Source organism: Ascaphus truei, unplaced genomic scaffold (assembly GCF_040206685.1).
Source record: "Ascaphus truei isolate aAscTru1 unplaced genomic scaffold, aAscTru1.hap1 HAP1_SCAFFOLD_1219, whole genome shotgun sequence".
Lineage (NCBI taxonomy): Eukaryota > Metazoa > Chordata > Amphibia > Anura > Ascaphidae > Ascaphus > Ascaphus truei.
The window spans coordinates 1-13,181 of record NW_027454090.1 but is presented as its reverse complement, the minus strand read 5'-3'; the positions used below and the strand labels follow the sequence as shown (position 1 = coordinate 13,181).

Genomic DNA, 13,181 nt, shown 5'->3' with positions numbered 1-13,181 from the left:
CCGGTCTCCCCGCACCCCACGATATACAGGAGCCCCCTCCCCGGCCTCAGACGTGCCGGTTTCCCCGCACCCCACGATATACAGGAGTCCCCTCCCCGGCCTCAGACGTGCCGGTTTCCCCACACCCCACGATATACAGGAGTCCCCTCCCCGGCGTCAGACGTGCCGGTTTCCCCGCACCCCACGATATACAGGAGCCCCCTCCCCGGCTTCAGACGTGCCGGTTTCCCCACACCCCACGATAATACAGGAGTCCCCTCCCCGGCTTCAGACGTGCCGGTTTCCCCACACCCCACGATATACAGGGGTCCCCTCCCCGGCCTCAGACATGCCGGTTTCCACACACCCCACGATATACAGGAGTCCCCTCCCCGGCCTCAGACGTGCCGGTTTCCCCACACCCCACGATATACAGGAGCCCCCTCCCCGGCCTCAGACGTGCCGGTTTCCACACACCCCACGATATACAGGAGCCCCCTCCCAGGCCTCAGACGTGCCGGTTTCCCCACACCCCACGATATACAGGAGTCCCCTCCCCGGCCTCAGACGTGCCGGTTTCCCCGCACCCCACGATATACAGGGGTCCCCTCCCCGGCCTCAGACGTGCCGGTTTCCCCACACCCCGCGATATACAGGGGTCCCCTCCCCGGCCTCAGACGTGCCGGTTTCCCCACACCCCACGATATACAGGAGTCCCCTCCCCGGCCTCAAACGTGCCGGTTTCCCCACACCCCACGATATACAGGAGTCCCCTCCCCGGCCTCAGACGTGCCGGTTTCCCCGCACCCCACGATATACAGGGGTCCCCTCCCCGAGAACGATACCCAGCGGGGGAGACGTCCCTTACCTGTGCCTGGTCGTCCCATGATTATCTCCTTCTTGGGCGCCGGGTGGCTGGAGTAGTCGCTGGGCACGATGACGGGCAGCAGAGCCGCGGGGGACGGGTGGAAGGCCACAGGCTGGAATGGTGAGGACATGCTGAACACGGGGAGAGGGTGGTCTGTGGGGCCGGAGGACGTGCATATGGCCGGCTGCCCAGTGCTTGGTTGCCCAGATGACAATGTCCGTGACACACTCTGCATCTGCGTGGCGTTAATGGGAACAGGGACCTGCAGCTGGGTTTTGGAAGGGTGCTCTTTGGTGCAGATTTTCACCATGTGCCGAGGGCTCCCGCCCCCTACCGCTGTCCCCCCAACACCACGGGGCACCCCATCCGAGGGCTTCTCCACAAACATAGAGGGGAGGGGCACGTCTGGGTTACGCACGATGACGGGGGAGTCCCTCTGCACTGCGGGTACCCTACGGACAGACGGGCTTGGGTCAGAGGTCAGGCCTGCAGGGGGTGACAGGAGCAGGGAAGGAGAGGCCTGCTGAGAGCGGGAGAAGATGGTGCCAGGGGACACAGATCGGTACCCGGCTGGGGTGGATGGGGTCGGGGTATGGGACACAGAGTCCATTCCAGAGTCCAGGCTGTCACTCTTCTGGAAATCGGCAGCAGAGCTGGTGCTACCGTGGTGGGACTCCGGTTTCCTCTTGCTAGGGCTCATGGGCACGGTGAAGGTTAGGTTGGTCTGGAATGAGGGCAGAATGCCCACGGGCTGCCTCTCCCGGTGGTGCGCATGGTGCAGCATCTCTGGGGTCAGTACTGCTCCTCCCTTGGGGGTGCTGGCACTCACGTGCCTGCTTCGCGCTGCGCGCTGGATCACGGGGGAGGCGTTGATGGGGCTGAAATTGGCTGGCCGGAAGCCAAAGAGCGGGGAGGGCGAAGGGGAGGGCGTTGGGGAGAAGGGGGACTGGTTGGAGACAGGGGAGAAGGAGGGGGTGCCGGAGCGGGAGCTGCCCAGGGACACCAGCATGTTGGCGGCTTCACACTCATCAAAGTCAAAGCGCGAGAGGTCGGTGGGGGCCACGAGGCGTGGCCGGGAGTCCGTGCGGATGCTGCTGACCTCGCTGTCCCGGGAGGTGTCATCCCACTCGAACTCTGCGCTCCCCTCTCTCAGCGCGCTCGCCCGGCCCCCCTCCGACATGCTCTCCATCTCCTTGGTGCGCATGGACAGGTGCCGGGAGCAGTAGCCGCGCCGCTGGGACTCCTTCATGCAGCCATCGCGGGAGCACAGCCGCCGCCACTGCTTGCCGTTGAACTTCTTGCGGATCCCGTTGGGCGTGCACACCACGTCCCCCTTCTTGTACTTCTGCTGCGCGGCGGTCAGAGGGGTGCGCGAGCGGGACCCGGGGGTGCTGCACTTGTCCAGGGAGACGCTGCTGCAGCTGCTGCGGCTCCCGGCGTCCGGGCTCAGCAGGGGGGACGGCTGCTCCGGCAGGCGGGCCAGCATCATCCCGTAGCCGGGGGACCTCGGGGGGGAGAGGAGCCGGTGCTGCACGGCCGGCAGCTTGTCCTCGCTCGCTGGCATGCTGAAGCTGATGTTGGACACCTCTGCATCCTCCAGGTGCTTATGTTCCGAGCCACGAGGGGATCCCGGCATCTCCATGGAACCTGCCGGGGCCTGGTCTAGAGGCAGGGCCACCACATATCCGCCGGTCGCTTGCTGCTTCTCCTCCTCCCCGGCTGGCGGCACTCCGGCGGGCGTAACGTTGCACCACGGAGAGGCCAGGAGTCGGACGCCTGTGTGAGGCACCCAGCCATAGTCACGTTCCCTCCTGCCGGGACTCTGATTGAAGCAGACCTTGTAGGACAGCGGCTTTTGGATGATCTCCACCACTGTCCCCTCGCGAAACGTCGTGTCTTCCGGGCCCACGCAGGCGCACACCGCCACCCCCACCTCCACTTCGCCTGGCTGGGGGATCTCGTCGGGGAGAACCGGGCCCTGTGTGATGTCCAGCAATGTCACGGTTTGTTCCCCGGGGAACTGGACTCCTAGTTCTTGGTTCCCTTGGACCTGCTTCACCAGGCAGAGGTGAAAGGCGTTCTCCCTCCTGGCCAGAACCCTCTGGGGTTGTAGCTGCCGGGTTTCAAGCTCAGCCCAGGACCCGGCCTTGGGCTCCAGCTCTGAGTGGGACTTCTCTGCCTCCTCCTCCAGGTCTGCAGAGTGCTCGCTGGCCGTATCTGTGGAAGAGGAGCGCGCAGAGGGGAACAGGTCGTCTGTGCTGGGGACCACCGCTGGCTCTGCACTGTGCTCCTGCAGAGCTGCGGGGCCCTCACTGCTGCTGCTGGAAGAATCCTCTGGGCCCTCTTGGGACCCCTGGTCCTCAACGTATTTCTTTTTGGGGGCTCTAGCCTTGAAGGTGGCCGTCTTCCGGCTCAGAGAGGTCTCCCACCGAGCCGACTCGTACGCTGCTTTGCTGCTTCCTGGGTCGTGGCTGGGGGCTTCAACGTCATATTGGGGGTTCACAGCCTTTGTGTCGACGTCCCCGGCCGGCGCTGTCTTATCTTGCACTCCCGTGTCCTCTGCTCCCGTGGCTTGTGCTCCCGTGGCGTGCGCTCCCGGCTCCTTCTCTCGATCCCGGGCCTCGGTCACATCTCTCCCGGCAGCTTCCATCTTTACCTGCATCCTCCTCACACCCACAAATGCCAGGCGGTTCTCCGAGCCGCCCCCGGCCTCCGCTCCGCCGCCGGCCTCCTCCTGCTCCGGCTCCGCCGCCGGCCTCTCCTCCTCCAGCTTCCTCTTGGGTTTCTTGCTGCGGGTGAAGCTCGAGGCTTTGCCGTGTGCCGAGCCCGGACATCTCTTCACTGGTTTCATAGTCACACTTCTCTCTCAGAGAGACGGCACCTGCACAGGGGGAGGAGGGCAGGTAAATACCGAGGCATGTCCATTAGGTAACACACAGGGGGGGGAGGGCAGGTAAATACCGAGGCATGTCCATCAGGAAACACACAGGGGGAGGGGGGGGCAGGTAAATACCGAGGCATGTCCATTAGGAAACACACAGGGGGGGGGGGGGGGCAGGTAAATACCGAGGCATGTCCATTAGGAAACACACAGGGGGGGGGGGGCAGGTAAATACCGAGGCATGTCCATTAGGAAACACACAGGGGGAGGGGGGCAGGTAAATACCGAGGCATGTCCATTAGGAAACACACAGGGGGGAGGGGGCAGGTAAATACCGAGGCATGTCCATTAGGAAACACACGGGGAGGGGGGCAGGTAAATACCGAGGCATGTCCATTAGGAAACACACAGGGGGGGGGGGGGGCAGGTAAATACCGAGGCATGTCCATTAGGAAACACACAGGGGGGAGGGGGGCAGGTAAATACCGAGGCATGTCCATTAGGAAACACACAGGGGGAGGGGGGCAGGTAAATACCGAGGCATGTCCATTAGGAAACACACAGGGGGAGGGGGGCAGGTAAATACCGAGGCATGTCCATTAGGAAACACACAGGGGGAGGGGGGGCAGGTAAATACCGAGGCATGTCCATTAGGAAACACACAGGGGGGGGGGGCAGGTAAATACCGAGGCATGTCCATTAGGAAACACACAGGGGGTGGGGGGGGCAGGTAAATACCGAGGCATGTCCATTAGGAAACACACAGGGGGGGGGGGCAGGTAAATACCGAGGCATGTCCATTAGGAAACACACAGGGGGAGGGGGGCAGGTAAATACCGAGGCATGTCCATTAGGAAACACACAGGGGGGGGGGGGCAGGTAAATACCGAGGCATGTCCATTAGGAAACACACAGGGGGGGGGGCAGGTAAATACCGAGGCATGTCCATTAGGAAACACACAGGGGGAGGGGGGGCAGGTAAATACCGAGGCATGTCCATTAGGAAACACACAGGGTGAGGGGGGCAGGTAAATACCGAGGCATGTCCATTAGGAAATACACAGGGGGGGGGGGCAGGTAAATACCGAGGCATGTCCATTAGGAAACACACAGGGGGGGGGCAGGTAAATACCGAGGCATGTCCATTAGGAAACACACAGGGGAGGGGGCAGGTAAATACCGAGGCATGTCCATTAGGAAACACACAGGGGGAGGGGGGCAGGTAAATACCGAGGCATGTCCATTAGGAAACACACAGGGGGAGGGGGGCAGGTAAATACCGAGGCATGTCCATTAGGAAACACACAGGGGGAGGAGGGCAGGTAAATACAGAGGCATGTCCATTAGGAAACACACAGGGGGAGGGGGGCCGGTAAATACCGAGGCATGTCCATTAGGAAACACACAGGGGGGGGGGGGGCAGGTAAATACCGAGGCATGTCCATTAGGAAACACACAGGGGGGAGGGCGGGGCAGGTAAATACCGAGGCATGTCCATTAGGAAACACACAGGGGGAGGGGGGCAGGTAAATACCGAGGCATGTCCATTAGGAAACACACAGGGGGAGGAGGGCAGGTAAATACCGAGGCATGTCCATTAGGAAACACACAGGGGGAGGGGGGCCGGTAAATACCGAGGCATGTCCATTAGGAACACACAGGGGGGGGGGGGGAAGGTAAATACCGAGGCATGTCCATTAGGAAACACACAGGGGGAGGGGGCAGGTAAATACCGAGGCATGTCCATTAGGAAACACACAGGGGGGGGGGGCAGGTAAATACCGAGGCATGTCCATCAGGAAACACACAGGGGGGAGGGGGGCAGGTAAATACCGAGGCATGTCCATTAGGAAACACACAGGGGGAGGGGGCAGGTAAATACCGAGGCATGTCCATTAGGAAACACACAGGGGGGGGGGGGGCAGGTAAATACCGAGGCATGTCCATTAGGAAACACACAGGGGGGAGGGGGGCAGGTAAATACCGAGGCATGTCCATTAGGAAACACACAGGGGGAGGGGGCAGGTAAATACCGAGGCATGTCCATTAGGAAACACACAGGGGGGGGGGGGCAGGTAAATACCGAGGCATGTCCATTAGGAAACACACAGGGGGAGGGGGGGCAGGTAAATACCGAGGGCATGTCCATTAGGTAACACACAGGGGGGGGGGCAGGTAAATACCGAGGCATGTCCATTAGGAAACACACAGGGGGGGGGGGGGGGGGCAGGTAAATACCGAGGCATGTCCATTAGGAAACACACAGGGGGAGGGGGGCAGGTAAATACCGAGGGCATGTCCATTAGGAAACACACAGGGGGGGGGGGGGGGCAGGTAAATACCGAGGCATGTCCATTAGGAAACACACAGGGGGAGGGGGGCAGGTAAATACCGAGGCATGTCCATTAGGAAACACACAGGGGGGAGGGGGGCAGGTAAATACCGAGGCATGTCCATTAGGAAACACACAGGGGGAGGGGGGCAGGTAAATACCGAGGCATGTCCATTAGGAAACACACAGGGGGAGGGGGGGGCAGGTAAATACCGAGGCATGTCCATTAGGTAACACACAGGGGGGGGGGGGGGGCAGGTAAATACCGAGGCATGTCCATTAGGAAACACACAGGGGAGGGCAGGTAAATACCGAGGCATGTCCATTAGGTAACACACAGGGGGAGGGTGGGCAGGTAAATACCGAGGCATGTCCATTAGGAAACACACAGGGGGAGGGGGGCAGGTAAATACCGAGGCATGTCCATTAGGAAACACACAGGGGGAGGGGGGCAGGTAAATACCGAGGCATGTCCATTAGGAAACACACAGGGGGGGGGCAGGTAAATACCGAGGCATGTCCATTAGGAAACACACAGGGTGGAGGGGGGCAGGTAAATACCGAGGCATGTCCATTAGGAAACACACAGGGGGAGGAGGGCAGGTAAATACCGAGGCATGTCCATTAGGAAACACACAGGGGGGGGGGGGGGCAGGTAAATACTGAGGCATGTCCATTAGGAAACACACAGGGGGAGGGGGGCAGGTAAATACCGAGGCATGTCCATTAGGAAACACACAGGGGGAGGGGGCAGGTAAATACCGAGGCATGTCCATTAGGAAACACACAGGGGGAGGGGGCAGGTAAATACCGAGGCATGTCCATTAGGAAACACACAGGGGGGGGGGGCAGGTAAATACCGAGGCATGTCCATTAGGAAACACACAGGGGGGAGGGGGGCAGGTAAATACCGAGGCATGTAAATTAGGAAACACACAGGGGGAGGGGGGGGCAGGTAAATACCGAGGCATGTCCATTAGGAAACACACAGGGGGAGGGGGGCAGGTAAATACCGAGGCATGTCCATTAGGAAACACACAGGGGGAGGGGGGCAGGTAAATACCGAGGCATGTCCATTAGGAAACACACAGGGGGGGGGCAGGTAAATACCGAGGCATGTCCATTAGGAAACACACAGGGGGAGGGGGGCAGGTAAATACCGAGGCATGTCCATTAGGAAACACACAGGGGGAGGGGGGCAGGTAAATACCGAGGCATGTCCATTAGGAAACACACAGGGGGAGGGGGGCAGGTAAATACCGAGGCATGTCCATTAGGAAACACACAGGGGAGGGGGGCAGGTAAATACCGAGGCATGTCCATTAGGAAACACACAGGGGGAGGGGGGCAGGTAAATACCGAGGCATGTCCATTAGGAAACACACAGGGGGAGGGCAGGTAAATACCGAGGCATGTCCATTAGGAAACACACAGGGGGGAGGGGGCAGGTAAATACCGAGGCATGTCCATTAGGAAACACACAGGGGGAGGGGGGCAGGTAAATACCGAGGCATGTCCATTAGGAAACACACAGGGGGGGGGGGGGCAGGTAAATACCGAGGCATGTCCATTAGGAAACACACAGGGGGGGGGGGGGGCAGGTAAATACCGAGGCATGTCCATTAGGAAACACACAGGGGGAGGGGCAGGTAAATACCGAGGCATGTCCATTAGGAAACACACAGGGGGGAGGGGGCAGGTAAATACCGAGGCATGTCCATTAGGAAACACACAGGGGGAGGGGAGGCAGGTAAATACCGAGGCATGTCCATTAGGAAACACACAGGGGGGGGGGGCAGGTAAATACCGAGGCATGTCCATTAGGAAATACACAGGGGGGAGGAGGGCAGGTAAATACCGAGGCATGTCCATTAGGAAACACACAGGGGGGAGGGGGGCAGGTAAATACCGAGGCATGTCCATTAGGAAACACACAGGGGGGGGGGGGCAGGTAAATACCGAGGCATGTCCATTAGGAAACACACAGGGGGAGGGGGGGCAGGTAAATACCGAGGCATGTCCATTAGGAAACACACAGGGGGAGGGGGGCAGGTAAATACCAAGGCATGTCCATTAGGAAACACACAGGGGGGGGGGGGGGCAGGTAAATACCGAGGCATGTCCATTAGGAAACACACAGGGGGAGGGGGGCAGGTAAATACCGAGGCATGTCCATTAGGAAACACACAGGGGGGGGGGGGCAGGTAATTACCGAGGCATGTCCATTAGGAAACACACAGGGGAGGGGGGCAGGTAAATACCGAGGCATGTCCATTAGGAAACACACAGGGGGAGGGGCAGGTAAATACCGAGGCATGTCCATTAGGAAACACACAGGGGGGGGGGGGCAGGTAATTACCGAGGCATGTCCATTAGGAAACACACAGGGGGAGGGGGCAGGGTAAATACCGAGGCATGTCCATTAGGAAACACACAGGGGGAGGGGGGCAGGTAAATACCGAGGCATGTCCATTAGGAAACACACAGGGGGAGGGGGGCAGGTAAATACGAGGCATGTCCATTAGGAAACACACAGGGGGGGGGGCAGGTAAATACCGAGGCATGTCCATTAGGAAACACACAGGGGGGGGGGCAGGTAAATACAGAGGCATGTCCATTAGGAAACACACAGGGGGGAGGGGGGCAGGTAAATACGAGGCATGTCCATTAGGAAACACACAGGGGGAGGGGGGCAGGTAAATACCGAGGCATGTCCATTAGGAAACACACAGGGGGAGGGGGGCAGGTAAATACCGAGGCATGTCCATTAGGAAACACACAGGGGGGAGGGGGGCAGGTAAATACCGAGGCATGTCCATTAGGAAACACACAGGGGGGGGGGCAGGTAAATACCGAGGCATGTCCATTAGGAAACACACAGGGGGAGGGGGGCAGGTAAATACCGAGGCATGTCCATTAGGAAACACACAGGGGGAGGGGGGGCAGGTAAATACCGAGGCATGTCCATTAGGAAACACACAGGGGGAGGGGGGCAGGTAAATACCGAGGCATGTCCATTAGGAAACACACAGGGGGAGGGGGGCAGGTAAATACCGAGGCATGTCCATTAGGAAACACACAGGGGGGGGGCAGGTAAATACCGAGGCATGTCCATTAGGAAACACACAGGGGGAGGGGGGCAGGTAAATACCGAGGCATGTCCATTAGGAAACACACAGGGGGAGGGGGGGGCAGGTAAATACCGAGGCATGTCCATTAGGAAACACACAGGGGGAGGGGGCAGGTAAATACCGAGGCATGTCCATTAGGAAACACACAGGGGGAGGGGGGCAGGTAAATACCGAGGCATGTCCATTAGGAACACACAGGGGGAGGGGGGCAGGTAAATACCGAGGCATGTCCATTAGGAAACACACAGGGGGAGGGCAGGTAAATACCGAGGCATGTCCATTAGGAAACACACAGGGGGGAGGGGGGCAGGTAAATACCGAGGCATGTCCATTAGGAAACACACAGGGGGAGGGGGCAGGTAAATACCGAGGCATGTCCATTAGGAAACACACAGGGGGGGGGGGGGGGCAGGTAAATACCGAGGCATGTCCATTAGGAAACACACAGGGGGGGGGGGGGGCAGGTAAATACCGAGGCATGTCCATTAGGAAACACACAGGGGGAGGGCAGGTAAATACCGAGGCATGTCCATTAGGAAACACACAGGGGGAGGGGGGCAGGTAAATACCGAGGCATGTCCATTAGGAAACACACAGGGGGAGGGAGGCAGGTAAATACCGAGGCATGTCCATTAGGAAACACACAGGGGGGGGGGGGGGGGCAGGTAAATACCGAGGCATGTCCATTAGGAAACACACAGGGGGAGGAGGGCGGGTAAATACCGAGGCATGTCCATTAGGAAACACACAGGGGAGGGGGGCAGGTAAATACCGAGGCATGTCCATTAGGAAACACACAGGGGGGGGGGGGCAGGTAAATACCGAGGCATGTCCATTAGGAAACACACAGGGGGAGGGGGGGCAGGTAAATACCGAGGCATGTCCATTAGGAAACACACAGGGGGAGGGGGGCAGGTAAATACCGAGGCATGTCCATTAGGAAACACACAGGGGGGGGGGGCAGGTAAATACCGAGGCATGTCCATTAGGAAACACACAGGGGGAGGGGGGCAGGTAATACCGAGGCATGTCCATTAGGAAACACACAGGGGGGGGGGGGGCAGGTAAATACCGAGGCATGTCCATTAGGAAACACACAGGGGGAGGGGGGCAGGTAAATACCGAGGCATGTCCATTAGGAAACACACAGGGGAGGGGGGCAGGTAAATACCGAGGCATGTCCATTAGGAAACACACAGGGGGGGGGGGCAGGTAAATACAGAGGCATGTCCATTAGGAAACACACAGGGGGAGGGGGGCAGGTAAATACCGAGGCATGTCCATTAGGAAACACACAGGGGGGAGGGGGCAGGTAAATACCGAGGCATGTCCATTAGGAAACACACAGGGGGAGGGGGCAGGTAAATACCGAGGCATGTCCATTAGGAAACACACAGGGGGAGGGGGGCAGGTAAATACCGAGGCATGTCCATTAGGAAACACACAGGGGGGGGGGGGCAGGTAAATACCGAGGCATGTCCATTAGGAAACACACAGGGGGAGGGGGGCAGGTAAATACCGAGGCATGTCCATTAGGAAACACACAGGGGGAGGGGGGCAGGTAAATACCGAGGCATGTCCATTAGGAAACACACAGGGGGGGGGGGCAGGTAAATACCGAGGCATGTCCATTAGGAAACACACAGGGGGAGGGGGGCAGGTAAATACCGAGGCATGTCCATTAGGAAACACACAGGGGGGGGGGGCAGGTAAATACCGAGGCATGTCCATTAGGAAACACACAGGGGAGGGGGGCAGGTAAATACCGAGGCATGTCCATTAGGAAACACACAGGGGAGGGGGGGGCAGGTAAATACCGAGGCATGTCCATTAGGAAACACACAGGGGGAGGGGGGGCAGGTAAATACCGAGGCATGTCCATTAGGAAACACACAGGGGGAGGGGGGCAGGTAAATACCGAGGCATGTCCATTAGGAAACACACAGGGGGGGGGCAGGTAAATACCGAGGCATGTCCATTAGGAAACACACAGGGGGAGGGGGGCAGGTAAATACCGAGGCATGTCATTAGGAAACACACAGGGGAGGAGGGCAGGTAAATACCGAGGCATGTCCATTAGGAAACACACAGGGGGAGGGGCAGGTAAATACCGAGGCATGTCCATTAGGAAACACACAGGGGGAGGGGGGCAGGTAAATACCGAGGCATGTCCATTAGGAAACACACAGGGGGAGGGGGGCAGGTAAATACCGAGGCATGTCCATTAGGAAACACACAGGGGGAGGAGGGCAGGTAAATACCGAGGCATGTCCATTAGGAAACACACAGGGGGGGGGGGCAGGTAAATACCGAGGCATGTCCATTAGGAAACACACAGGGGGGGGGGCAGGTAAATACCGAGGCATGTCCATTAGGAAACACACAGGGGGGGGGGGCAGGTAAATACCGAGGCATGTCCATTAGGAAACACACAGGGGGGGGGGGGCAGGTAAATACCGAGGCATGTCCATTAGGAAACACACAGGGGGAGGGGGCAGGTAAATACCGAGGCATGTCCATTAGGAAACACACAGGGGGGGGGGGCAGGTAAATACCGAGGCATGTCCATTAGGAAACACACAGGGGGAGGGGGGCAGGTAAATACCGAGGCATGTCCATTAGGAAACACACAGGGGGAGGGGGGGCAGGTAAATACCGAGGCATGTCCATTAGGAAACACACAGGGGGAGGGGGGCAGGTAAATACCGAGGCATGTCCATTAGGAAACACACAGGGGGAGGGGGGCAGGTAAATACCGAGGCATGTCCATTAGGAAACACACAGGGGGAGGGGGGCAGGTAAGATACCGAGGCATGTCCATTAGGAAACACACAGGGGGAGGGGGGCAGGTAAATACCGAGGCATGTCCATTAGGAAACACACAGGGGGGGGGGCAGGTAAATACCGAGGCATGTCCATTAGGAAACACACAGGGGGAGGGGGGCAGGTAAATACCGAGGCATGTCCATTAGGAAACACACAGGGGGAGGGGGGCAGGTAAATACCGAGGCATGTCCATTAGGAAACACACAGGGGGGAGGGGGGCAGGTAAATACCGAGGCATGTCCATTAGGAAACACACAGGGGGAGGGGGGCAGGTAAATACCGAGGCATGTCCATTAGGAAACACACAGGGGGAGGGGGGCAGGTAAATACCGAGGCATGTCCATTAGGAAACACACAGGGGGGGGGGGCAGGTAAATACCGAGGCATGTCCATTAGGAAACACACAGGGGGAGGGGGGCAGGTAAATACCGAGGCATGTCCATTAGGAAACACACAGGGGGAGGGGGGCAGGTAAATACCGAGGCATGTCCATTAGGAAACACACAGGGGGGGGGGGCAGGTAAATACCGAGGCATGTCCATTAGGAAACACACAGGGGGAGGGGGGCAGGTAAATACCGAGGCATGTCCATTAGGAAACACACAGGGGGGGGGGCAGGTAAATACCGAGGCATGTCCATTAGGAAACACACAGGGGGAGGGGGGCAGGTAAATACCGAGGCATGTCCATTAGGAAACACACAGGGGGGGGGGGGCAGGTAAATACCGAGGCATGTCCATTAGGAAACACACAGGGGGGGGGGGCAGGTAAATACCGAGGCATGTCCATTAGGAAACACACAGGGGGAGGGGGGCAGGTAAATACCGAGGCATGTCCCATTAGGAAACACACAGGGGGGGGGGGCAGGTAAATACCGAGGCATGTCCATTAGGAAACACACAGGGGGAGGGGGGCAGGTAAATACCGAGGCATGTCCATTAGGAAACACACAGGGGGGGGGCAGGTAAATACCGAGGCATGTCCATTAGGAAACACACAGGGGGGGGGGGCAGGTAAATACCGAGGCATGTCCATTAGGAAACACACAGGGGGAGGGGGGGCAGGTAAATACCGAGGCATGTCCATTAGGAAACACACAGGGGGGGGGCAGGTAAATACCGAGGCATGTCCATTAGGAAACACACAGGGGGAGGGGGGCAGGGT

At 58.9% G+C, this 13,181-nt stretch overlaps 1 protein-coding gene across 1 annotated transcript; it reads right to left on the bottom strand.

The window, feature by feature from the left end:
• Window positions 1-707: 707 nt before the first annotated feature.
• LOC142475462 (protein capicua homolog) lies at window positions 708-3,731 on the bottom strand. The gene has a single exon (XM_075581327.1). The coding sequence runs from the start codon at window positions 3,696-3,698 to the stop codon at window positions 708-710; it is 2,991 nt and encodes a 996-aa protein (XP_075437442.1). The 5' UTR covers window positions 3,699-3,731.
• Between the last annotated feature and the right edge of the window lie 9,450 nt (window positions 3,732-13,181).

Coding starts and splice junctions, on each gene's coding strand:
- LOC142475462 (XM_075581327.1), bottom strand. CDS start 3,698: ATGAAACCAGTGAAGAGATGTCCGGGCTCGGCACACGGCAAAGCCTCG.